The 24,832-nt window shown below is 36.5% G+C and overlaps 1 protein-coding gene across 2 annotated transcripts in view; it reads right to left on the bottom strand.

The window, feature by feature from the left end:
* MED24 (mediator complex subunit 24) overlaps positions 1–24,832 on the bottom strand; it is a 266,977-nt gene that overhangs the window by 88,755 nt on the left and 153,390 nt on the right. Inside the window, exon 3 of one of the 2 annotated variants that reach the window (XM_067787769.1) lies at positions 545–702. The exons of the other annotated variant lie outside the window; for it this stretch is intronic. Coding sequence (XP_067643870.1) covers positions 545–702 — 158 coding nt within the window. The remainder of the gene's footprint in view (positions 1–544; positions 703–24,832) is intronic. 2 annotated transcript variants of the gene reach the window in all.

Below are 24,832 nucleotides of genomic sequence, written 5' to 3'. Positions count from 1 at the left end.
TTAGCTGGTTTCCCAGGCTATAGTAGCGGTTCACGCTAGCCATTTTCCATTTGTCACGGATGACGAAAGTATACCGAGACAGGTTGGAGACGAGCGCCATGTATTTTAATCCCTCATAGCCAAGGATTTTAAGCATCGGCATGACAATCCTGTCCGGACCTAATTCTTTATATGGTTTAGCATGCTCAATGACTTCTTTAACGTTTGTGGCGGTTATGGTAATAGAAGCTGTGTTTACGCTTATGTGGGCGTCTGTTGGCCTGCCGTTCGGATTTGTCGAACGATGAAAGCATTGCGTATTGCCGGCAGTAACCGCTCGCACATTTCCTCGTATCTGATAGCACTTTATCGCTTATGGCGATGGATATTTTGTCATTGTTGGTTGGGGTTGAGAAGGACTTTACGATTGACTATAACTTACCTAAGACATTTTGTCGATTCAACGAACCTCGGGTACAATTTTAACAAATTTCGTGTGATAACTCTCAAAGCTAATAAATAAAGTAGGAGGAACATAAGATTGGATAAGATTAGATATGCTTACCTACAAGTTACACCGTCTAAAATATCTTCGAGAAATTCGTGTAATGCTGTAATGCAATAGACTCGATCAAAATGTTCATACTTCGATATGCGACGCAAGACGGCCGCATGCGAGACTAAGTTTGCACAGAGGCAATGCTTTAAATAGTTTAAAATCAACTACAAATTACGTAAAAGACAAAGACAAAGAAAATTTAGTAATTAATGTTGAGGTTTGAAAAATTACATATCGATCTATCCTAATGGAAACGCCGTAACAGAAACGTTTTGTTAACAAGGGCTGATCTCAGCGAAATTATTAGTAAAGTCGTATCTCAGGAGGCATGATAACCATTTCACTACCGTAGTTTATGTACGGGTCTGATACCATATTAGGTAAATGTTTCGAGATAGCTATAGTACCCAAATTGACAAAAAAAAAAAAAAATAAAAATTTGAAAAAAAAAATTGTACATTCTTGAAAAATAGATTTTGTAGTGGATAATATGTGCTTCTGATTTTCTTACAAGCCGTTGATTGGGACTCATTAGCCCACCGCTATCATTTATTTAAATAAAATGACGGTATTTCTATTGTTGTTGTAACAGTGACGGTATTCCCATTCTTGTACATCAATGGGATAATATGCCCCTTTCTTGTGGCTTTAACCACACCGATGGGATATATAACCCGAAATTAGCCCTAACCTAAAACAGCTGATTGTGATGTGAAAATACCCATAAGAACAACTTCGATTTTCGCCGTCGTCGAGTAAAGTCGCAAAGCGGAGGTGTTTCCTTAAAACGGATTTTCAATGAAATTTTATACAACCCAAAATCAGAAAGGAACAAAAGCTAGTAGTGCTAGTAGTAACAAAAAAATAATAGATAAAGAGAAGACATAAGAAAACTTAACTTAAAAAGACAAAAGCAATTATGTGTACATACCAACTAAAAAGAAATCCATAAAAAAGATAAAAAGATTTAAGAACATTTTAATTAGAAATACAAAAGCAATCGGAAACCTAAAGAAATAAGGTTTTTCTTCCACGAAGGATTCTTCTATTAACTTCGGGTCTCTACGTGTATCCGGCTCGGATAATATAAACGGCATAAGGAAGCTTAAGTCGTCAACAAAGACTGACTCTGATGGCCTCTCGGTCATTTTGCTAAAAAGTTGTCAGTGTTTGGCAATGCCACTCACAATCATTTTCAGCAATTCTCTGGCCACTGGTCTTTTTGTGGATGACTGGAAATTGGCAACGATTTCACCTATATTTAAGAGCGGCAATAAAAACGAAGTTCGCAATTATAGACCGATTTCGAAGCTCTCTTCGGTGTCCAAACTTTTTAAAATTATTGTCAATGACAAATTGTATTTTGCGGTTAAAAATTTAATCACTATCAACCAACACGGTTTCATACCAAATCGCTCAACTGTAAGCAACCTAACAGTGTTTAGTGAATACTGCATTTCTGCTTTTCAGAATAGATTTCAAGTTGATACAATTTATACTGACCTCTCGAAGGCATTCGACAAAGTTTCTTACAGACTACTTTTACTGAAGCTGACTGCTATGGGTTTTCGCTCTACTTTTTTCATGTGGATTAAATCTTACTTATCCAGCAGGCGTTGTGTCGTAGTTGTTGATAATACCACATCCCGTCCATCCATCGCATCCTCAGGAGTCCCACAAGGTAGCATTCTAGGACTTCTCTTCTTTATACTTTTTATAAATGACATTGGCTCATGCTTCTCTAAAAGTTTTTGCTGTTATAGATAGTTCTGGGGGCTCTGAACGTCTGCAATCAGACCTTAATAATGTCGAAAACTGGTGTGGCTTAAATCGTTCATCGGTAAACATTAAAAAATGCTTTCATGTACTTTTTAAAAATCAGTTAATATCCTTCGTACTTGCTATAGTATCGCTGGCTATACATTGAATATGTTGAAGAAATCAAAGACCTAGGGGTGTATTTTGACACTAAGTTTAATTTCTTTACGCATGTAAACGTAACGTCGTAACTGTTCCGCATTCACTAGCCCCCACACTATGACTTTGTCAGATCGAGGTTGGAGTATGCGGCAGTCATTTGGAGACCCTACCAAATTGGCCTCTCTAATCGGCTTGAGCGTGTTCAGAAATTTTTTTACGATTTACTCTTCGATCTTTAAACTTTTCTGAACCAATGCAAATGGTATGAATCTCGATGTCTTTTAATTGCACTAAACACGCTTGAAAATAGACGTTCCATTCTACCTTGCTCATTTGTCATGGGCATAATTTCAGGGACCGTTGATTGTCCATCACTTCTTGATAAAATGCAGTTTAATGTACCATGCAGAAACCTCCGACAGTTTGAACCCTTAAAAATTGGGTTTTCCAGAACTATTTATGGTGTAAATGCTCCTATTTCTAGGGCTTGTGCTGATCTGAATATGTTTTTTAACTCCTCAGGTGCTTACTACACTTTTCCTCCCTCACGCTGCATAATTAACAATTTAAGATCTAATTTTTCTTAGGATTAAGCTAATGTAAAAATTTGCATAATATAGTCTGTAAGAATCTATAAATTCAAAAAGACTCAACTTAAATAAATAAATAAATAACTAAAATGACGCTCCAATTAGAAGACGTCATTAAAAACGGGATCGCATACAACAACAAACAACGAATGTTAAAATAACGGAATAAAGAAAAAAATGATATTACGAATTTTGGGAAATTCCTGATAAATTTGCAGCTTCTGTTAACGTTCGAATCGCTGAACTGTCGAATAAATAACTCAAATATTCAGCATGGCAAAATGTTCTTTATATACAACTCTACGGTGGCAGTAGTAATACTTCACAACAACAATACTCGTGTACTTCACTAATAGCGTGATAAAATCAAACTGATTGATTATTCCTCATTATTCCTGTTATACTCTCTGTTGCCTCGTTCGCATATTTCTCCAAGGTCTAAACTTTTTATGAACAACCTTCTCGAGCAGCTGCATATTTACTTCTCTTTTATGTATCTGGTATTTACTTTTGCCTTCTAATTATATGCGTTTGTATGTGTGAGTAATTACTTATACTCTTAGGTGGTGACTACATATGTGTACGTGAAATATTCTCTTCGCTCTTAGCTTCCCTGTTTGCATGCATGTGTGGCTGCTTGCTTTGACGTTTACATCAGTGATCACCAAACTTGAAACGGTGGCTAATATGGGAGTAGTACAATTATACCTCAATATCATGTCCTTCACAAAATCGGGTTTAAATCAAACTGATTTCTGATTCCTCAGCTTGCGCTGCTTTTATACTCTCGGTTTTCTCGTTCACCCATTTCCCCTTAGGTCTAGTTGTTTCGCGAACATGTGTTCGAGAGCAGTTTTATCCCATGCTTGGTTACCCAGCTATATACATGTATATTTGTGGTTTATGCTTTTCTTCTAGCCATATGCGTGTGTATGTGTGAGCTGATGACTACATATGTGTATGCGAGATATTCTTCGTCGCCTTCTATGTACGCAAGCGTTGCTAGCTTTAATGTGTACATACACATACGACTGGCTGCTTGCTGTTTTTGTTGTTGTGATTATTTACTAACAGCATAGTGATGCTAATATTTGCCACAATATACACTCAAATAAAACAGTTGGAAACGAACGAGCGAGTGGTACGAAACAGAAAATATCACAAGCATAAAAGAACGAAAAAAAAGAACCTAAGCAAATGAACCCAAAACAACAAAAATAAAAGACCAAGTTAGTATCCCATTTGGATAATTAATTGGCAGCTACCTAAACCTACAAACTGGTAAATATAATTGTTATTCAATTATTATTTTTGTTTATTGCGGAAAAACTGAAAAGAAGGAAACATTTTCTGGCATATTGCAATGGTACTATCAATACCATTAAAAAAAGTAAAATTGAACACACCATTAAACATATAAACATATACATAAACATATAAACTAAGCCCGAATTTAAATATAGTATACAAATAATCTTCTGCCGTGAGGAAGAGTGGTAGGTTAGGTAAGTTTGAACTGGCCGGTCAATAAAGACCTCACATAGACTGAATATGTTCATATTGTTACCAGAATTTGTTGATACATGAACAAAATTGGAAAAGAAGAACGAAAGTCCAAATCCAGTCGCAAGCGGCGAGACTAATGCGATATTGGCTTTGTCATCACAGATATCGACAAAAATGGAAACCCAGGAAACACGTATAACGGAAATGTCGTATATAACAAATATCAACCAACATGTCATCGCAGCTAAAAGAACAGAAAACGTATATGTCATCTCAACTGGAAAACCAAAAGACATATGTATATGACATCCAAATTGAAAGTACAGGAGGAGCGCTTATCATTGCAGGTGGTACAAATGTTTTCGCAGTTAGAAGCACACGAAGCAAGGGTATCATCAAAACTGGAAGCGCAGGATGCAGAAGTCGATGATTTAAAAGGTCGCATGGAGCAGTTAGAACTAAATCACCCAGCTGTTCCAGCGAGCAACCCGAAGGTAAAAAATCCATCTTTTGACGGTTCCGTTCCTTTCCAGGTCTTTAAGCTACAAGTTTGAGAATACCGCAAAAGTGAACAACTGGAATGCTGAAGGTAAAGTTACAGCTCTATTCGTAGCATTGACCGGGCCAGCAGCCGAAATCCTACAGACGATTCCCGAAGGAGAGCGGAACAACTATTAAGTTTTGATGGCTGATGTGGAACGACGTTACGGAAGCGAACACAGGAAACAAACCTACCAAATAGAATTGCAAAACCGCTACCAAAAATCGAACGAGACTTCGGACAGTGAAATATTGGCTCATCTTGCAAATGCGGACGAACCCGTGGAATACACTGAGAGGGTACAGATTCAGAGCTTTATAAATGGGACGTCGAAACGAAGCGAGCCACATACGAAAACTCAAAGCCAATATTTGCTGAAACGGTATCCCATGCATTGACTCATGAAACTGCCTCACTTTTGAGTAAACCAGCACACAAAGTCCATCGTGTGGACGTAGAAAGACCAGATTAGGTAGACACAATTTTGGAAGTACTGAAGGGAGCACAACAGAAAAATGCAGGAGTTATGAAATGTTTCAAGTCCGACCACCCAGGTCACATTGCACGTCATTGCAGCACCGGTCCTAATAGTTCCAACAATGTCGGTGGACGTAAACGCAGAGCTGAAGGAGATGAGCAAATCTCCGGTAAACGCAGCAAAACCACTTCTCAGGACCGGGGTCAGGAGACGGACCCGGATTGGGATCGATACTTTCCCGTAGAAGGAGAGTATCGCGCAGTCCCGCTGCGAGGAGCTGCTGGGAGGATGACAATTTGTGGAAGATATGAATGAGAGAGGCGAATCTCTATTTGGTTACAGCCTGCAAACCAACTTGCAGATAGCAAGGGATATGTCGCTACATACATTGGTCAAACATCCAGCAATATTCTTGATATTACATGGAGCTCTGTACGTGATATATCAAGGTATGATAAGATGGTTCTTGCTAGACCATCCTTCTCCGACCATGCGTATATCAGTTTAAGCATTCCCCTAAAGGGTGTTGAGAAGGGAGGGAGGAACCTCTAGAAACCCTAAGTCAACGAACTGGACGAAATTGCAGAAACGTGTAGAAACAAAACTGGGACAACCGAAAGAGGTTGCTAATGTAGAAGAACTGGAGGAGTCCAACAAATTTCTAACAAAGCCATTTATATCTACGTATAACAGAGTTTGCACTTTAAGAAAATTCAGAGGAAAAGCAAAGCCGCCATTGTGGTGCAACCATTTTCGACTTGGCCGAGATGGTCGCCATGAATTTGTTGAAACGCTTCTTTTAATATGAGGCACGATAGCCGCTTGTGGAAGAACTCACGATACTGTTTTATACTCACGAAAGAATTCCGTTTTCAATAAAAACAAAGTGCTACACTTTATAATTGCACTGTATAGTCCTTTTTTATTAAACCGAAATTAAAAGGCTCTGATATAGTGAGATATATATATCTTAAAATGATGTTGAAATTACGAGCTACTGAATTTTACGTCTGTACAAGTTAAATTCGCGGAATTAATTGGCTTCTATTCATTTGACAGATAGCCCTTATTGTCAATGTGTTGTTTTAACAGGTAACCCTTATTGTGAACTATGGTTGTGTTTAATAAGCATTGCTTGACTTTATGGTCACGCAACACTTGCCGTAAGGGTTACCTTACATCATCCCCCTTTGGAAAAGAAGAATTGGCCAAATTCTTCTGTCCCAAAAGCGATGTACTTAACTTTAAAAGTTTAAGACTGTTGATCTAAATTTAAATCTACATCTATGTTTAGATCTAAATTAAGAATTAAATTCTAAAGTCTAGTTCTAAAGTAGGACTTAAATTTAATTTTTATAACTAGAAACATTTTTTTTGTGTTTTAATTCTACTGTATGAATTCAGTTCTTAATTTTTAATGATTGTTTAAATTTATTTGATTTCATTATCTTTTTTTTCAAATTTGGAAGAAAAAACATTTTATTTCTAATTTAACAATAGAGATTAACTTTAAATAATCTTTAATTTAAAAATTTAATTTAATGAATTTTTCTTATCCTATTTTTATGTACCATTTTTTCCTTTTTCGTTCCGTCATCAATTAACGTGACGTTTACACCGTCAATACCTATTACGGTATAAGGACCAATATAGATACTACTATGCTTGTCGCGGGGTTCTTTTTCAAGCAATACCTTGTCAAATACCTTGACAGATATTGGTTGTGAACTTTTGTTATATCCGGTTTTATTTTTTAATTTGTGTTCTGTAACGGCTTTTTTTGCTAATTCGTGAGTTTTTTGAAAACGAAATTTAATTTCTTTCGAATAGTTTTCTATGTTGTAAATCGGGTCTATTTTATCGGGTTGCAGTTCCTTTGGTAAATTAGCTGCTTTGCCAAAGACTAATTCATATGGTGAGAATTTATTATCGAATATTGTGTTTGTTGTTGTGTTATGAAGAAAAGTGAAATATTTCAAGTGAACATCCCAGTCGGAAAAATTGGGATTTAGAAAAGATCTTAAATATTCATTGAAAACTCTGTGGTTTCGCTCTACTGTGCCAAGAGTTTCATGATGGTACGCTGTGGAAAATTTATGTTCTATTTTTAATAATTTTGTTAACTCTGAAAAAATTTCATTTTTGTATTCGGTACCTAAATCAGTTTTAATTGTTTTCCTAATGCCATATATTAGTATGAAATTTTCAAAAATAGCTGATGCAACCGTTTTGGCGTTTTTATCAGGTATTGCAACCGTTACTAAGTATTTGCTAAGATCGCATATAATGGTTACAGCGAACTTGTTACCATTATCGGATTGAGGTAGAGGTCCTATAGTGTCAATAAAACAATGTCGAATGGCTTACAGGGTGTTTCGGTTAGGACTAAATTTTCTTTTGTTTTTGGCTTAACCTTATTCAAAAGACATTTTTCACAGTTTTTAACAAATTTCGCTATATCGCGCGTCATGCCTTTCCAATAATATTTGGTTCTGAGTTTTGCATAAACTTTTTTGCTACCGAAATGTCCTCCTAAAATTGGGTCAGTATGGTAAATTGTTATTAATTGTTGTTTTTTGTCTTCGTCTGTCACAGTTTCTTCGGGTTCGGTTAGGATGATTTCAAAACGTTTTAAAATTTTATTCCCAGTGGTTTTCAGATCTGATATCGAAAAATATTTAAAAAGATTATCATTTTTTTGCCATTCGATTATATTAATATTACGTTTGCCAGCTTCTTTTTGGAGCTTCAAAAGTAATTCATCTAAATGTATTATTTTGTTAGCACACGCAACTTTAATTAACTAAATTTTTTTGTGTTTTAAATGCGCATTTATCTCAAAATTCGTAATTTTACCACTTTTATCATAACTTATTTGGGATTTTACTCTGGGTATTTTCTTTGAAAATTTGTTTGAAAACTTTTCATAAACTTGTAATTTTATGTTTTCCTTTACTTTTTCTTCTTTGCCTATTTGTTGTTGCGTTAATTGTTCTTGTTTTGTCTGTGATCTTGTATGTACCGCTAAAATTGATTTGCCTGAATTTTTAATTTCTTCTATTGTGATACGAGAGAGTACATCTGCTCCTACGTTCGTTTTACCTTTTATGTATTCAATAGTGAAGTTGTATTCTGCCAGTTCAAGTCTGATGCGTGAAAGTTTTGAAGAGGGGTCTTTCATATTAAACAAATAAACTAATGGACGATGATCGGACTTGACGGTAAAGTGTGTGCCATATACGTATAGTCTGAACTGTTTTATTGCAAAAAATATAGCTAAAAGCTCTAACTCAATTATTGATTTCTTTTGTTCTGAATTATTAAATGATTTGGACGCGAAACAAATTGGTAAGTCAATGCCATCTTTATTTTGACCTAAAATGGCACCACAACCAATTTTTGAAGCGTCGAAAGTAATTATAAATTCCTTTTTGAAGTCTGGGTATTGGAGAATTTGAGGAGAAATTAAAGATTTTCGAAGTTTTTCAAATGCTGTATCACATGACTCATCCCATTTAAATTCTACTCTTTTCCTGCTAAGTTTATTTAAAGGTGCTGCTATTGAAGCAAAATTTGGTATAAACCTTCGGTAGTAATTGGCGAATGCCACGAATCGTCTTACTGCATCTTTATCGCAAGGTTTCGGATATTTTTTTATTGCAATTATTTTGGAATCATCTGGAAGTAGACCTTTTGACGAACATTTGTGTCCTAAGAAAGTGACTTCTGAACGCATGAAGTTGCATTTTTCGGGATTTAGACGCAAATTAAATTTTTTGCATGTTTGAAAGACTTGTTATAAATTTTTAAGATGGTGAGCTTCGCTACACCCAATGACTATAAGATCATCGACATATAAAAAGGCTTGGTTTGGAGAAATTCCTGAAAAGGCAATTGACATCATTCTTGAGAATGAATTCGGAGCTACGTTTAAACCGAATGGTAAAACTTTCCATCGAAAAGCACCACGATCAGTGCTGAATGAAGTGATGTCTCTAGAATCTTTATTTAATGGGATTTGGTGGAAACTGAATACAAATCCAATGTAGAAAAATATTTGGCTCTGCCTAGATTATCAAGAATATCGTCTATTCGTGCAAGTGGGAATTTGTCTGCTATCAATTTTTTGTTTACGGGTCTAAAGTCGAGACACATCCTGTAGGATTTCTGTCCATTTGGATTTTTCTTTGGCACAAGTATCAATGGGCTATTATAATTGGAATAACTGTGTTCTATAAGATCATTTTGTAATAAGTTATCAACTTGTCTATTAATTTCCTCTCTCTGAAAATATGGTAAGCGGTAATTTTTTATGTAAACAGGATTTGTATCTGTCAATCGTAATTTCTGTTCATAAAAGTTGTTAAGCGTCATACGATCGGTCTTTAGTGCAAAAATATCATCATATTTTAGACATAAATCGAGAAGTTTTGGTTTGGCATAATTTGGCATTTGTTTTTTTCTAAAATTGATTTTAATTCCTCTGACCTTTTCGAATCTTTTGAAATATCATTGATTTTATACACGTTATAGTTGGTGATTTCATCCGTAACTATGTTACAATTTCTTACGTATTTTACCTCGTCGGTGACGTTTAAAACTTTTATTATCGGATTGTTAGTGTCAACAATACACTTTGCGGTGAACACACCACTAAAAATTTCCTGTGCGTCTATAAAAACTGGATGTTTAGATTTTTTCAGCTTAAATAAGCGATAAACTTCGCATCTAGGAGGAATTACCAATGTATTATCGGTTGTATTATGTAAAATTGAAATTTTATGAATATTTTTGCCAATGCCAATTGTTATGCTCTCGTTTGCATAGTCTATTATGCAATTGTATTTTTTCGAAAAGTCTTTGCCCAAAATACCATCTGACGGTATGTTTAATTTGTCATCTACTACATTTAGAGTATTTGGAATTGAAAAATTTGAATAAAAAAATTCTGTTTTAATGGTACCCAATGCTGAAACTGCATCTGTCGTAACACCCGTTATATTTATAATATTGTTGTTATTTATAGAAATATTTTGTTTTAAACTTGAAAGTTTTATAATTGATATATCAGCCTGTGTATCTACTAAGAAAGTGCATGTTTTAAAAGAGTCATTGCAATTCAATTCGATAAAATCTGAGTAGTTCAGGTTTAGACAATAAATTGATTTATTTTGAAAAACGTTATTTAATTCAGATTCTGGTCCCCCAGTGTTCGCTCCTGAGGGCCGTTGGCGTTTAAAGTGCGAACACTAGCGTTATTTGTTGTATTTGAACGTCGATTGTTGTTGTTACTGTTGTTATTGCTATTGTTTCTGTTTACGGGCCTGCTATTGTTATTACGAAAATTACCATTACTTCGCGAGCCATAATTATTGTTGTTATTATTATGCCTATAATTGTTATTGTTGTTTCTGCTAAAATTGTTGTTGTACCTCGAAAAGTTGTTCCTATTATATTGATTTGACCTGAAGTTACCTCGAAATCTACTAGTTTGCCTGTTATAACGCGATCTAAACGCTAATACCTGCCTTTCACTCGCTTGGTTATTTTGTTCTACGATCATTTTCGCAACTACATCCTTAGAATCAGTAAACGTAGTTGACGCTAAAATTGATTTTACTAGGTCTGAGCGAGTATTAAGCCGACAAACGTTGACGGTTTGTTCGACTGCCATCTCGTGCGCTTTTTCCTGAGTCATTCCTTCATTCCTTCTATAACTAATGATCGTTCTAAAGCATCGGAAAGTTCCTCTACACGCTTGGCGAATTCAGTATGACTATTATTAAAAACTTTTAAAGATTCAATTTTTCCTGCAACAACTTTCGAGTTGTCAGGCTTTATTCTACCTTTTAACGCATCTTTTATTTGTTGAATTGTTGTTACTTCATTTGGAATTGCCTCATGCGCTTTTCCTTCTAACTTGGATTTTATAAACGAAATGAAAGTATTTGTCAAATTTTCTTCCATCATATCTTCTATCAAAACTATTTTATCTATAAAGGATGCAAGTGAAAGCGGATCGCCGCTGTAGTTTTCTTTAATTATGGATGCACACATAGTAATAAAATTTTTCTTTTGCTCTGGAGTCGCCATTCTCGGTTGTTCTTCGCTGATTGTATCTAAATTAATATTGTGAAGTGAATTGGAAAATCCAGGAAAATCCTCGAGAAAAGATACGGTACTTTTTTTAATAATACTAGCTTTGTATGCTGAAGTTTTCGGTGCGTCAGAGATTTCTTCCTCAGTATCAAAATCAGAACTTGATTCGCTTTCTTGTATTAATTCAGAAAGATCTTTGGGTATTTTTATATTGCAGTTAATTCTAGAGAAACATTTAGTGAGTTGTTCTCTGCACTTTGACAAACTTTAGATTGTTGAACTAGGATTATCTCGATTTTCAAAATATGGACTTACTTGTTTTATAATTTCGTTATAGCCTTTAATTAAATTATCTTCATATTCTATTGACTTTTTTGCTGAGATTGATCGGTTATTCAAAACTCGTTTAGTAACTTTAGTGAAATTAGAGCGTAAATTTTTGAAATTGGAATCAAAATCTGACATTTGACAACTGACATCTGAAAACTCTATTACATTTATTGAAAATGTTTATCTCCGTAGCAGTAAAAGTTGTTTTATGAAAAAAAAATTCGGAAAAATGTTAAGATTAACACTGTAGGTACTGTTTATACAAAAATGAATTTGAAACTATTCATTCACTCAGTAATTGTGGTATGCAATTTAAAAAAACTTACTTTGAAGTAATTGTAAATTCAAGTTAATGTTGAAATATTTAAACCGCACTGTATTCGTTTAATAATGCAAAGAAAAAAAAAACTGTTGGAGTATTTGAAAGCCACTGTATATGATGCACAGTTTGAAAAGAGTCGCAAATGTAAAATATGTTGAAATATTTGAAATACACTGTATTCGTGTGATACTTCGAAGGAATTGTTAAACTATTTGGATGGCACTGTATTTGTTGAGAAAAATATGTAAATATTTGTAATATCTAAGATTTTTAATTTCCGAAGAAGTAATTCGAAAAAGAGAAAAAGTAAGTTTTCACCGATAAAAATAAATTTTCACCATTACCAATATGTGACTGTAACCTGTCTATATTGATATTTAAAGTCAATGAGAATTTTCAAAATTGATTAGCTTTGAATAATTATCGCAAAATTTTGGCGAAAAGATTTGATATTTCTGGTATTATACATATAAAATTGATGTATAATTTGCGTTTCAAAAAGGTTAAAAAAAAAAAATTTTTTAAATTTGAAAAAAAAATATATTTCCGATTGTATTTATTACGAAGCAATTTTCGCATTTAAAATTCAAAAAATTCAAGTTCCATATTAATGTTCGAAAAAGAAAGAATATAGTAATATATGCGTGATAATATGCATGTGGTGGCCGTATATTTAAAATTATTTTTATTGTTTATATTAAATATTTGGTTAAATTGTGAGAAGAAAAAATGTGTTGCTACATGCGCAGTATACAAATATTTAGAAACAAAGTGTCAATTTTTGTTGCTACATGCATAGTATACAAATGTTTATAGAAAAAGTACATATGTACAAAGGCAAAAGTGTCAAATTGGTTTGCTACATGCATAGTATACAGGTATTGAAGAAGATTACATACAGAAGCAAAGTGTCTACTTATACACAGAAATGAAATATTAGATATATACGTATATTCTAAACTACTCTACTGTACCGCTCTTTGTGTTTTCTGCTTGCTGGTGTATGTGTTATTGGTATTTTTCCGCTTCTTGCCGTCCAAAGTGATGCTGTTGCCGACTGATTTTTTCCTTCCTCTATTACTTTCGTTATGTATGCTTTTCTGGTTGAGTTGATGGTATGGAGTAACTGGCGTGATTTTACCGCTATTAACGGTGGTGCGTTTTAAAGACGTAGCGGGTGGTTGTGCTTATGTGTCACCGTTATGGTATGGTACAGCAGCTTCAAAAACTTTTTACATACATATATGTATGTATGTACCACCACAATTTTTTTTCGAAGGTTTTGTTTGTAAAAGTATATGTAATTTTGGTTTTGAAAATTTTATGATTTTTTTGTAGATTTTGAAATTTTATACTTTTTTTGTAGTTTTTGAAATTTTATATTTTTTGTAGTTTTTGAAATTTTATAATTTTTGAAATGTTAATAAAAGTTGTTTGTAGTCTTTTTGAAATTTTGTAATTAATTTTTAATGACTTTTTCCGGTCAATTTATTTATAGAATTAAATTTTGGTTAGGCTTTTTTGACCAATGTATTTTAGATGCAAAATAAAAACTTTATTTCATCTTTCTACCCGACGTTTCGCTAGTCTCTCTAGCTTCTTCAGGGGGATATCTGTTTATTTAGGAAAAACAACAAAAAACATTAAAGCAAATTGTTAAAAACCGAAATGAAAACTAATATTACATCACATTTTTATATAAACATGAATACATGATAAATATCACAAATCACAAATAAACACGTAACACCCTAATAAAACATTTATCACACTTACATATTTATATTGTTTTAAATATTAAATTATTCTAAAAAATATTTGTACCATTCTTTAGTGGTATCCTTGTCATACTAAACTAATAAATTTGACTATAGACATAAAGTGTAGGCAGCGGCGACGTCATCGGTATCTTCCTTTTTATTTATTGTTTTGTCTCTATTTTGTAAAATTCTTAAGCTTTCCAATGTTAGTCTGGTTTTTCCTTGTTTGTTTTTATCAAGTATCCGTATATTCGCTAAATCAGCTGTATGGTCGTTTTCTGTTGTGTGCTGTGATAATGCTGTGCTTTGCTTCTTTTTCTTTATATCAGCTGTATGTTCGGTTAGTCGAACTTGTAACGCCCGTTTCGTCTGACCGATGTATATTTTGTTGCAGTCTTCGTTTTCATTGCCTTTGCATGTTATTTCGTAGATTACATTGCTTTGCTGTAGTTTTTCAATAGGGCTTTTTGTTCTTGTGAATATCGTCGATAATGTTTGGTTTGATTTGTAGGCTAATGATATTTTCAGTTTGTTGTTGGTGAGTGTTTTGCTAAAGTTTTCTGTGAGTTTCGGTATGTATGTTACACTGAAATATTGTTTTGTTTCTGCCTCTTCTCGTGTTGATTTACTTTGTTGGCTGTTTATTTCAATTACTTTTTGTTCAGTCAGGCTTTTTATTAGGGTGCTCGGATAATTGTTATTTCTTAAAATTTCGTTCATTTTACTAATATTTTTGTTCCAAAATTGTTTGTCGCTTATTGTTAGCACCTTGTTAATAATATTTTTTGCCGTATTAATTTTATATTTTAGGGGCTGTGAAGAATGAAAATTAATGAGACGGCCGGATGATAATGGTTTTGTATACCAATCAAAAATTAGGGTTCCTTTGTTGTTATGTATTCTTATGTCCAGAAAGGGAATGGTACGATCTTTTTCCATTTCGTACGTGAATTGAATGTTTTTATGGTAGCTGTTAAGGGCATTTAAAATTTGTTCCAAATCATTTTGTTTTACTATCGCGAAGATATCGTCCACATATTTGACTAGAAATTTAATACTGATGTTAAGATTTTGCTTAAGTGCCTTAAGTGTGTTGTCAAGTAAATCATCCATAATTATGTCAGCTATTGTCGGGGAAAGTGGGTTGCCCATTGGCATACCAAAAGTTTGTGTGTAGTTTGTATTATTGTGTATAAAATAGTTATTTTCTAATAGACAAAATTTTAGTATGTCATGAAACTTGTTCTTTGGTATATTAGTTGTGGGCTTAATTTGGTCCCATTTGCTCATGATTATGTTTATGGCTAGATTGGTGGGAATGTTTGTGAACAGGGATACTACATCAAAGGACACTAACACATCATCTTCATCTACATGTATATCTTGAAGTCTTTCTTTTAATCTGAATACATTCTTGATATTGTATTCTTCTGACGTTACATTTTGAATTTTTTCTCCTATATATTTAGAAAATTGGTAGCAGGGTACATTTACGGAGGACGATATTGGACGTAGGGGCATATCGGGTTTATGGATTTTTGGCAGCCCATAAAGTCTGGGTGCAATGGCTGCGGAGCAGAATAATTCAAACTTTTCACTTGCGTTGATGTATTTTTGTTTATAAAGATCATCCACTATCTTATTATTTTTCTTTTGTAGGGAGTCTGTTGGGTCAGCTCTGACTTTTTTGTATGTCTTTTTGTCGTCTAATAGCGTGTCCGTTTTCTCCATATATTCTCTTTTGTACATTACCACTGTTTTGTTTCCCTTGTCTGCCTCCGTTATGATGATTTTGTTTTTGAGTAAGTTCAGGAAGGACTTGCTTTTATTGTACGCTGTTGTAATAAACTTTTCCATCGCATTGTTTTTTATATTCCTTTTGAATTGGAGAATTCGGTTGCTCAGTTTATTTCTTGCCATCTCTTTTGCCTTATCGTCGTTCAGTGCTTGGATAGCTTGCTCCATTTCAGCTATTATGTGTATAGGTGAGAAATTCGTTTTTGTTGTAGGTAATGTGAATTTCTTCCCTAGAGATAGTAGCCATTTTACTTCTTCAGGAAAACTTATTTTTGTGTTGTTGACGAACCAATCGTTGTTTGTCCGAATTCCTAGGTTGCGTAGTTGTTGTTCTTTTAAGGTATGTATTTTCGATGCGTGCGTTTCTTCAGTTTCTTTTCCTATATTTTGACTAATGAAGTGTTGTTTGCTTTTAAATGTATTGAACTCTGTTTCACTTAGTTTGTATTTAAGCTCTTTTTCCGTGTAATGATTGCAATCTTTTGTGGTTTTTATATCCAGATTTGTTTGTGTTATTTCCATTTTTAGTATTTTGCGTAGAAATTCAAGTTTGGTTGTTTGTAGTCGCTGTTTTAATTTTTGTGATGTAGTTGTTAATGTGATACTTTTCACAGAATTTTTGAGGTGGTTTGGTGTTAGATAAAAAACAATGCGATGGAAAAGTTTATTACAACAGCGTACAATAAAAGCAAGTCCTTCCTGAACTTACACAAAAACAAAATCATCATAACGGAGGCAGACAAGGGAAACAAAACAGTGGTAATGTACAAAAGAGAATATATGGAGAAAATGGACACGCTATTAGACGACAAAAAGACATACAAAAAAGTCAGAGCTGACCCAACAGACTCCCTACAAAAGAAAAATAATAAGATAGTGGATGATCTTTATAAACAAAAATACATCAACGCAAGTGAAAAGTTTAAATTATTCTGCTCCGCAGCCATTGCACCCAGGCTTTATGGGCTGCCAAAAATCCATAAACCCAATATGCCCCTACGTCCAATATCGTCCTCCGTAAATGTACCCTGCTACCAATTTTCTAAATATATAGGAGAAAAAATTCAAAATGTAACGTCAGAAGAATACAATATCAAGAATGTATTCAGATTAAAAGAAAGACTTCAAGATATACATGTAGATGAAGATGAAGTGTTAGTGTCCTTTGATGTAGTATCCCTGTTCACAAACATTCCCACCAATCTAGCCATAAACATAATCATGAGCAAATGGGACCAAATTAAGCCCACAACTAATATACCAAAGAACAAGTTTCATGACATACTAAAATTTTGTCTATTAGAAAATAACTATTTTATACACAATAATACAAACTACACACAAACTTTTGGTATGCCAATGGGCAACCCACTTTCCCCGACAATAGCTGACATAATTATGGATGATTTACTTGACAACACACTTAAGGCACTTAAGCAAAATCTTAACATCAGTATTAAATTTCTAGTCAAATATGTGGACGATATCTTCGCGATAGTAAAACAAAATGATTTGGAACAAATTTTAAATGCCCTTAACAGCTACCATAAAAACATTCAATTCACGTACGAAATGGAAAAAGGACATAAGAATACATAACAACAAAGGAACCCTAATTTTTGATTGGTATACAAAACCATTATCATCCGGCCGTCTCATTAATTTTCATTCTTCACAGCCCCTAAAATATAAAATTAATACGGCAAAAAATATTATTAACAAGGTGCTAACAATAAGCGACAAACAATTTTGGAACAAAAATATTAGTAAAATGAACGAAATTTTAAGAAATAACAATTATCCGAGCACCCTAATAAAAAGCCTGACTGAACAAAAAGTAATTGAAATAAACAGCCAACAAAGTAAATCAACACGAGAAGAGGCAGAAACAAAACAATATTTCAGTGTAACATACATACCGAAACTCACAGAAAACTTTAGCAAAACACTCACCAACAACAAACTGAAAATATCATTAGCCTACAAATCAAACCAAACATTATCGACGATATTCACAAGAACAAAAAGCCCTATTGAAAAACTACAGCAAAGCAATGTAATCTACGAAATAACATGCAAAGGCAATGAAAACGAAGACTGCAACAAAATATACATCGGTCAGACGAAACGGGCGTTACAAGTTCGACTAACCGAACATACAGCTGATATAAAGAAAAAGAAGCAAAGCACAGCATTATCACAGCACACAACAGAAAACGACCATACAGCTGATTTAGCGAATATACGGATACTTGATAAAAACAAACAAGGAAAAACCAGACTAACATTGGAAAGCTTAAGAATTTTACAAAATAGAGACAAAACAATAAATAAAAAGGAAGATACCGATGACGTCGCCGCTGCCTACACTTTATGTCTATAGTCAAATTTATTAGTTTAGTATGACAAGGATACCACTAAAGAATGGTACAAATATTTTTTAGAATAATTTAATATGTAAGTGTGATAAATGTTTTATTAGGGTGTTACGTGTTTATTTGTGATTTGTGATATTTATCATGTATTCATGTGTATATAAAAATGTGATGTAATATTAGTTTTCATTTCGGTTTTTAACAATTTGCTTTAATGTTTTTTGTTGTTTTTCCTAAATAAACAGATATCCCCCTGAAGAAGCTAGAGAGACTAGCGAAACGTCGGGTAGAAAGATGAAGTAATTAATTTTTTTTTGTAGTTTTTTTTTTGCAATTTGTAAAAAAAATTTTTTTTGTAGTCTTTTTGTAATTTTATAATTTTTTTTTTTTTTGTATTTTTTTGAAATTTTGTAATTTTTTTTTTTGTGGTTTTTTCCCAAATTTTATAATTTTGTATTTTGAAATTTTATAATTTATAGTGAAATATATGTTAAATTTAGGTATTACTTCGTGTAATTTTGGAAATTTTCTGTCTTCGCACAACCACCACGCGCTATTTTTGCACTACCACCACGCACATATTTTTAGATTAATGTCTTTTGACTTTATGTTGCGGGGGATTTTTCCACTTCCCCGGAGCCGTTTTTCCGCAAGCGGAGTCACGGTCGCCATGTGGTGCAACTATTTTCGACTTGGCCGGGATGGTCGCCATGAATTTGTTGAAACGCTTCTTTTAATATGAGGCACGATAGCCGCTTGTGGAAGAACTCACGATACTGTTTTATACTCACGAAAGAATTCCGTTTTCAATAAAAACAAAGTGCTACATTTTATAATTGCACTGTATAGTCCTTTTTTTTTAAACCGAAATTCAAAGGCTCTGATATAGTGAGATATATATATCTTAAAATGATGTTGAAATTACGAGCTACTGAATTTTACGTCTGTACAAGTTAAATTCGCGGAACTAATTGGCTTCTATTCATTTGACAGATAGCCCTTATTGTCAATGTGTTGTTTTGACAGGTAACCCTTATTGTGAACTATGGTTGTGTTTAATAAGCATTGCTTGACTTTATGGTCACGCAACACTTGCCGTAAGGGTTACCTTACACCATGGTGGATCAATGAGCCGAGTCTTCTTAGAAAACAGGTAAAAGAAATGTCTAAGTTGGCAAAGGCCGCGAAAAGCGAAGCGTGTCGGGACGAATATAGGGATATGATGAGGATCTACAAGTGTAAAATTTTCATGACAAAGAGAGTGCTCCAGCGAAACAGCGCGGGTGAGGAAAGTCCTACGAAGGGGAAACATAGTCCAGGGACTAATGAAGAAAGAGAACGGGGAATGATCACGTATAGTGAGGAGTCCCTCAGGTGCTTTTAGACACATTTCCCATCGGGTGATGGTTCAGAAGAGCCAGAAAACAGCACTTACACTTCGATCATGGAGCGGGTAGTGCCGGGCTTGGTGACCGATACCACGATCGAGAGGGCGGTGAAGACTTTCCCTAAGTTTGTATAGTCGTGCTCAGATGGTATATCTTCAGTCATACTACAAATTTCAAGTAGGGGGCGTGGAATGGCTTAAAACAATATTCAATGGGTGCATAAAACTAAATCATGCACCGCACTCTTGGAGAACTGCTCTTGTAGCTTTAAAAAAATCAATGAAAATTTTCTTTTGATTTGACATTCTCCTGCACGGTGAATTGGTTGAACTCGCTTTCCCATCACCTTGTATGGATTCGCCTTGGCTCCACTTAAATGAATGAAGAAAAATTTGTGTAATGTGCAGTAAGCTAAAGCTAAACATTTTTCATCCAGGTGGTCGCAAAGCGAATTCAACCAATTCGCGGTGCATAATAATGCCGAATTTTCATTCATTCGATTAACTGATATATTCAATTACAAAGCGTTAGGTTAGGTTAGGTTGAACTGGCCGGTCCATGAGGACCTCACATAGACTGAATAAAACCGTAGTGTTACCAGAAGTTTGTTTTAACGACCAAACTGAAAAACCCTATCAAAAACCAGGACCTATGTTATAAAATAACTCCGTCCTCTTGGCAAATACTAGAAGCTTCCTAGGATTTAAGCCACTTGCTGCTTCTAGAGCTGACAGCTGTATCACTCCTAATAGCTGGAGTCTTAGCCTGGCAAGCGCAGGGCAAGAGCACAGAACGTGCTCGAACGTTTCCTCCTCCAGCCCGCACTTCCTACATCTGCTATCACTGACCAAGCCTAACTTAAAGGCATGTGACGCCAGAAGGCAGTGTCCAGTCAGAATACCCGTCATAAGTCTACAGTCCTCTCTTTTTAATGATAGAAGCAACTTTGTTAGTCTAAGGTTGTAAGACCTGCACAAAATCTTCGACACTTTACAGCCCCGCGCTTCAACCCACGCCTTTCCTGATCGGTCGATTATGTGCACCTCTCGCCTTCGCTCAATTTCGCCCAGTCTAATTGGGACGTCTACGGAGCAAGCTTCAAGGGATGCGCCCTTTTCGGCTAGTTCATCCGCTTTTTCATTCCCATCTATTCCCATATGCCATGGGACCCAATATAGATGTATGCTTCCCCCTGTCCCGATTCTCTCCAGAGACTGCTTACACTCTAACACGCATTTAGATGCTGTGCTATGCGAGATTATTGCCTTAATTGCTGCTTGACTGTCAATATAAAAGTTAACACGATTGCAGCTTGGGCTATTTTCTTCCAGGGTTTCTACTGCTTTGTTTACGGCTACTATGTGCGCTTGGAAAACGCTACAGTAATCCGGCAGTCTGTAGGATCTCTTTATTTCCGGATCAGCATAGTATACCGCAGACCCTACTCCTTCCACTAATTTGGAACCATCTGTGTACACATGTATCGCCTCGTCCGCCATTTGAGCACCCCCGTCCACCTCTATTGAGGCCTTAAGATCGCCCTCGAAGCGCAGAGAGGGAATCAGGTAGTCTGTTCTTGTGATTGATAACGCTATACTACTATGGCTGTATAGTCGGCGCTCAAGCTGCCCCGACGCACCGAGCTTGGTTGCAGTTGTTAACGCTATGTTCTTTGTTACCAGGTCTACAGGTGGAATGTGCAGAATGGCATACAGTGCAGCTGTCGGGGTTGTTTTCAGGGCCCCCGTAATGCTAAGCATTGATAGTCTGCATACCCCCTCTAATTTTTTGAGGTAGGTTGCTTTTTGTGTGGCTTTCCACCAAACAAGAACTCCATAGTATAGGATAGGGATTACAATCGCTGTAAAAACCCAATGAGAAAGAGAGCTAATCGTTGGAAGGCACTTTCCACTTATGACAATTACAACGTCATCCACGTAAGCCACAGTTGGTTGATGACCAGCGTCCACAGCAGAGGTGATAGCACCCCTCCCTGCGGCGTTCCCCTGGCCACTGATTTCGTGGCCTCATACAATCCCCATTGTGATGTAATCTTCCTGCAATTTAACATGCAGCCGATCCATCTGGTTAAGGCTGAATGTACTTTAATGTAATTAAGGCCATCCATAATCGCCAATTTAGAGACATTATTGAAAGCCCCGGCAATGTCTAAGAAGACTCCTAGAGCATATTCCTTATATTCCAGGGTTTTCTCTACGCTTATTACCACCCTATGCAATGCGGTGTCTACCGACTTGCCTTTGGTGTACGCATGTTGGGTTGTGGAGAGCAGCTTTTCATCCACGTTGGATTTTATGTATACATCTATCAGCCTCTCAAAGGTTTTGAGCAGAAATGATGTTATGCTAATGGGTGTATAATCTTTGGCATATACGTGAACGATCTTTCCCGCCTTTGGTAGGAAAGCTACACGAGCAGTTCTCCAAGAGTGCGGTACATGATTCAGTCTTATGCACCCATCGAATATTATTTTAAGCCATTCCACGACCACCCTACTTGAAACTTGTAGCATGGCCGGGAATATATCATCTGGGCCGGGCGATTTAAACTTAGAAAACGTCTTCATTGCCCATTCGATCTTGGTATCGGTCACCAAGCCCGGCACTACCTGCTCCGTGATCGAAGCGTGAGTGTTGTCTGCTGGCTCTTCTAAACCATCTCGCGATGGGAATTGTGTACCGAGAAGCACCTCAAGGGATTCCTCACTATTACGTGACCATTCCCCGTTCTCTTTCTTTATTAGTCCCTGGACTATATTTCCCCTTGCTAGGACTTTTCTCAAGCGTTCTGTTTCGCTGGAGCACTCTATGTCCGTACAGAAACTTTTCCATGAGATTCTCTTTCGCCCTGGAAATTTCACGCACGTAGATCCTCAGTAGATCCTTGTATTCGTCCCGACACGCTTCGCTTTCTGCGGTCTTTGCTAGCTTAAACATATCTTTTACCTGTCTTCTTAGAAAACTCAGCTCATTGCTTCACCATGGCGGATTTGCTTTTCCTCTGAATCTTCTTAGAGGGAAAGCTTTGTTATACGCAGTCATAATTGTTAGGAATTCATTATACTCCTCCAGTTCTTCCACATTGGCATCCTCTTTGGGTTGTCCCAGTTTCGTTTTTGCCTGTTTCTGGAATTTAGTCCAGTTTGTTGACCTAGGGTTTCTAAAGGTTCCTCCCTTCTCTACCTTCTTTAGGGGGATGCTGAAGCTGATATACGCATGTTCGGAGAAGGATGGTCTATCAGGAACCATCCAATCATACCTTGACATATCACGTTCGGAGCTCAGTGTAATATCCAAAATATTGCAGGATGTTGGACCAATGTATGTAGGGACAATTCCCTGTTGGCTATATGCAAATTGGTTTGCAGGATGTAACAAAAAAGAGATTCGCCTCTCTCGTTCGTATCTGCTCCTCTTCACGCATTGTGGTGTGCATTTGCATCCGCGCCTATGACCAACCGCCATTTGCGCCCTTCGTCCTGTACTAGCCTCTTGCACTCCATCGGTGGAACCTCCGCAGCATGGGCCATGTAGCAGGATGCCAGGATAAGTGCCTGCTTATTCCTTTGCTTAACGGCCACCACTACGAGGTCCTCAGTAGTGTAATTAGGCAGCATATATGAATGCAGCTGTTCCCTTACCATTACTACAGCTCGCTCCCGTCCTTCCGTTTGCGCTTAGTAATCGCCAAATCCGCGCGCCAATTCCAGAAACCTTTCCTCCCGATGAGAGTCACGGCTCCTGGATCAGCACCACGTCAAACGAACCCTTCTCAAGGGTTAGGAGTTCGCTCGACGCCACTTTACTGTGTTGGAGGTTTATCCGTAGGACTCGCAGCACCATTGGTCTGTTTGTCCCCCTCCAGCACCTTCATCGTGACGTCGTCGTCCTCCCCTTGCCCTTTTGGTTTAGAGAGTTCGAAGCCCCCTTCAGCCTCTCGTAACTGTTGTGCCGGGTGTTCCTCTGTGCGACTCTCAGCACCATCTGGCTGTTAGTCCTCTTCTAACACCTTCGTGGTGAAGTCGGCTACCTCCACCTGTCTTTTTCCCTTAGGCTTTTGAGGTCCTTTTCGACTTCGCCCACTTCTAGTGTGTTAGGATTTTTATCCTCGGACTTCTTTTCCTGAGTCGCATATAAATTTTGCCTGTACCAAAGGACATTTTTCCAAGCTGCGTGTACAATATCTTCTCCGCCTGCTTGTTTAGTGGGAAGATGTAGAACTGACCTTCCTCCGTAGGCCGAGATACAGTAAGTACCTTCCAATCCTTTGCCGGTATATTCGGATTCTGATTCTGCAGAAGTCGCAGTGTATCCTCCGACTTCATCACGCATGGTATCCATACCTTAACTTTTGGTACCGTGGGGATTTGCGCTTTATCCACCACCTCAAACCGCGCGTTCGTGCCTTGGTTTTGGAGGTTTGGAACCACTTCCTCCAGCCACCGCAAGCTCGAGATGTTGTCGCACGCAATCATCTTCACGCCATTATACCATCACCCCGTTGCATGGAATATAATCAAGAAGAGGCAATCAGCTATTGGGATAAAAACACCTGGTACTGAATTCGGCTTGCTACCAACTCTGATTTTTAGTTGGCAGGTGACCCGCCAGACGTTGTACTACCCAAACTTTGGATTGCAAGTATTGACAACTCGTAGTACCCACTCCGACTTCCAAGCCAACTTCCGTTCCCATTCCCACTCCCACTTCTCACTGACAAATTTAATATATGTCACCCGGTCTATGAAAAGGTGGCTTATGACTCAAAAAAGAAATTGCGAGAAACAGCTGTTAACAGCTGTTTTTGTTTTTTTGAGTCATAAGCCACCTTTTCATAGACCGGGTCACATATATCTTTTTCACTGAGTTCAATAACACCCAATAGTATATCGCTGTTCTTGTTGTTGTTGTTGTAGCGATAAGCCTTGGGGAATGTTATCGATATTGATGGTCCTTTGCGGGATGCAGATCCGGTAAGTTTCGGTAACAAGCACCACAAGGTACTAGTCCGACCATCTTGGGAACGATTTGGTATAACCACATGAAAAATTCTAGGCCATAACGCCCTCCCACACCCTAGATCCATCAGGAGTTCGGGGTGACCAGAGCCTCGGCTGTTAATGATACAGGATTCGCCAGAGGTAGGTGAGGTGGACAATTGGGATGGA

This window comes from Eurosta solidaginis, chromosome 5 (genome assembly GCF_040869045.1).
Source record: "Eurosta solidaginis isolate ZX-2024a chromosome 5, ASM4086904v1, whole genome shotgun sequence".
NCBI lineage: Eukaryota > Metazoa > Arthropoda > Insecta > Diptera > Tephritidae > Eurosta > Eurosta solidaginis.
The sequence above is the reverse complement of the archived record's forward strand: the minus strand, read 5'-3'. Positions and strand labels throughout refer to the sequence as shown.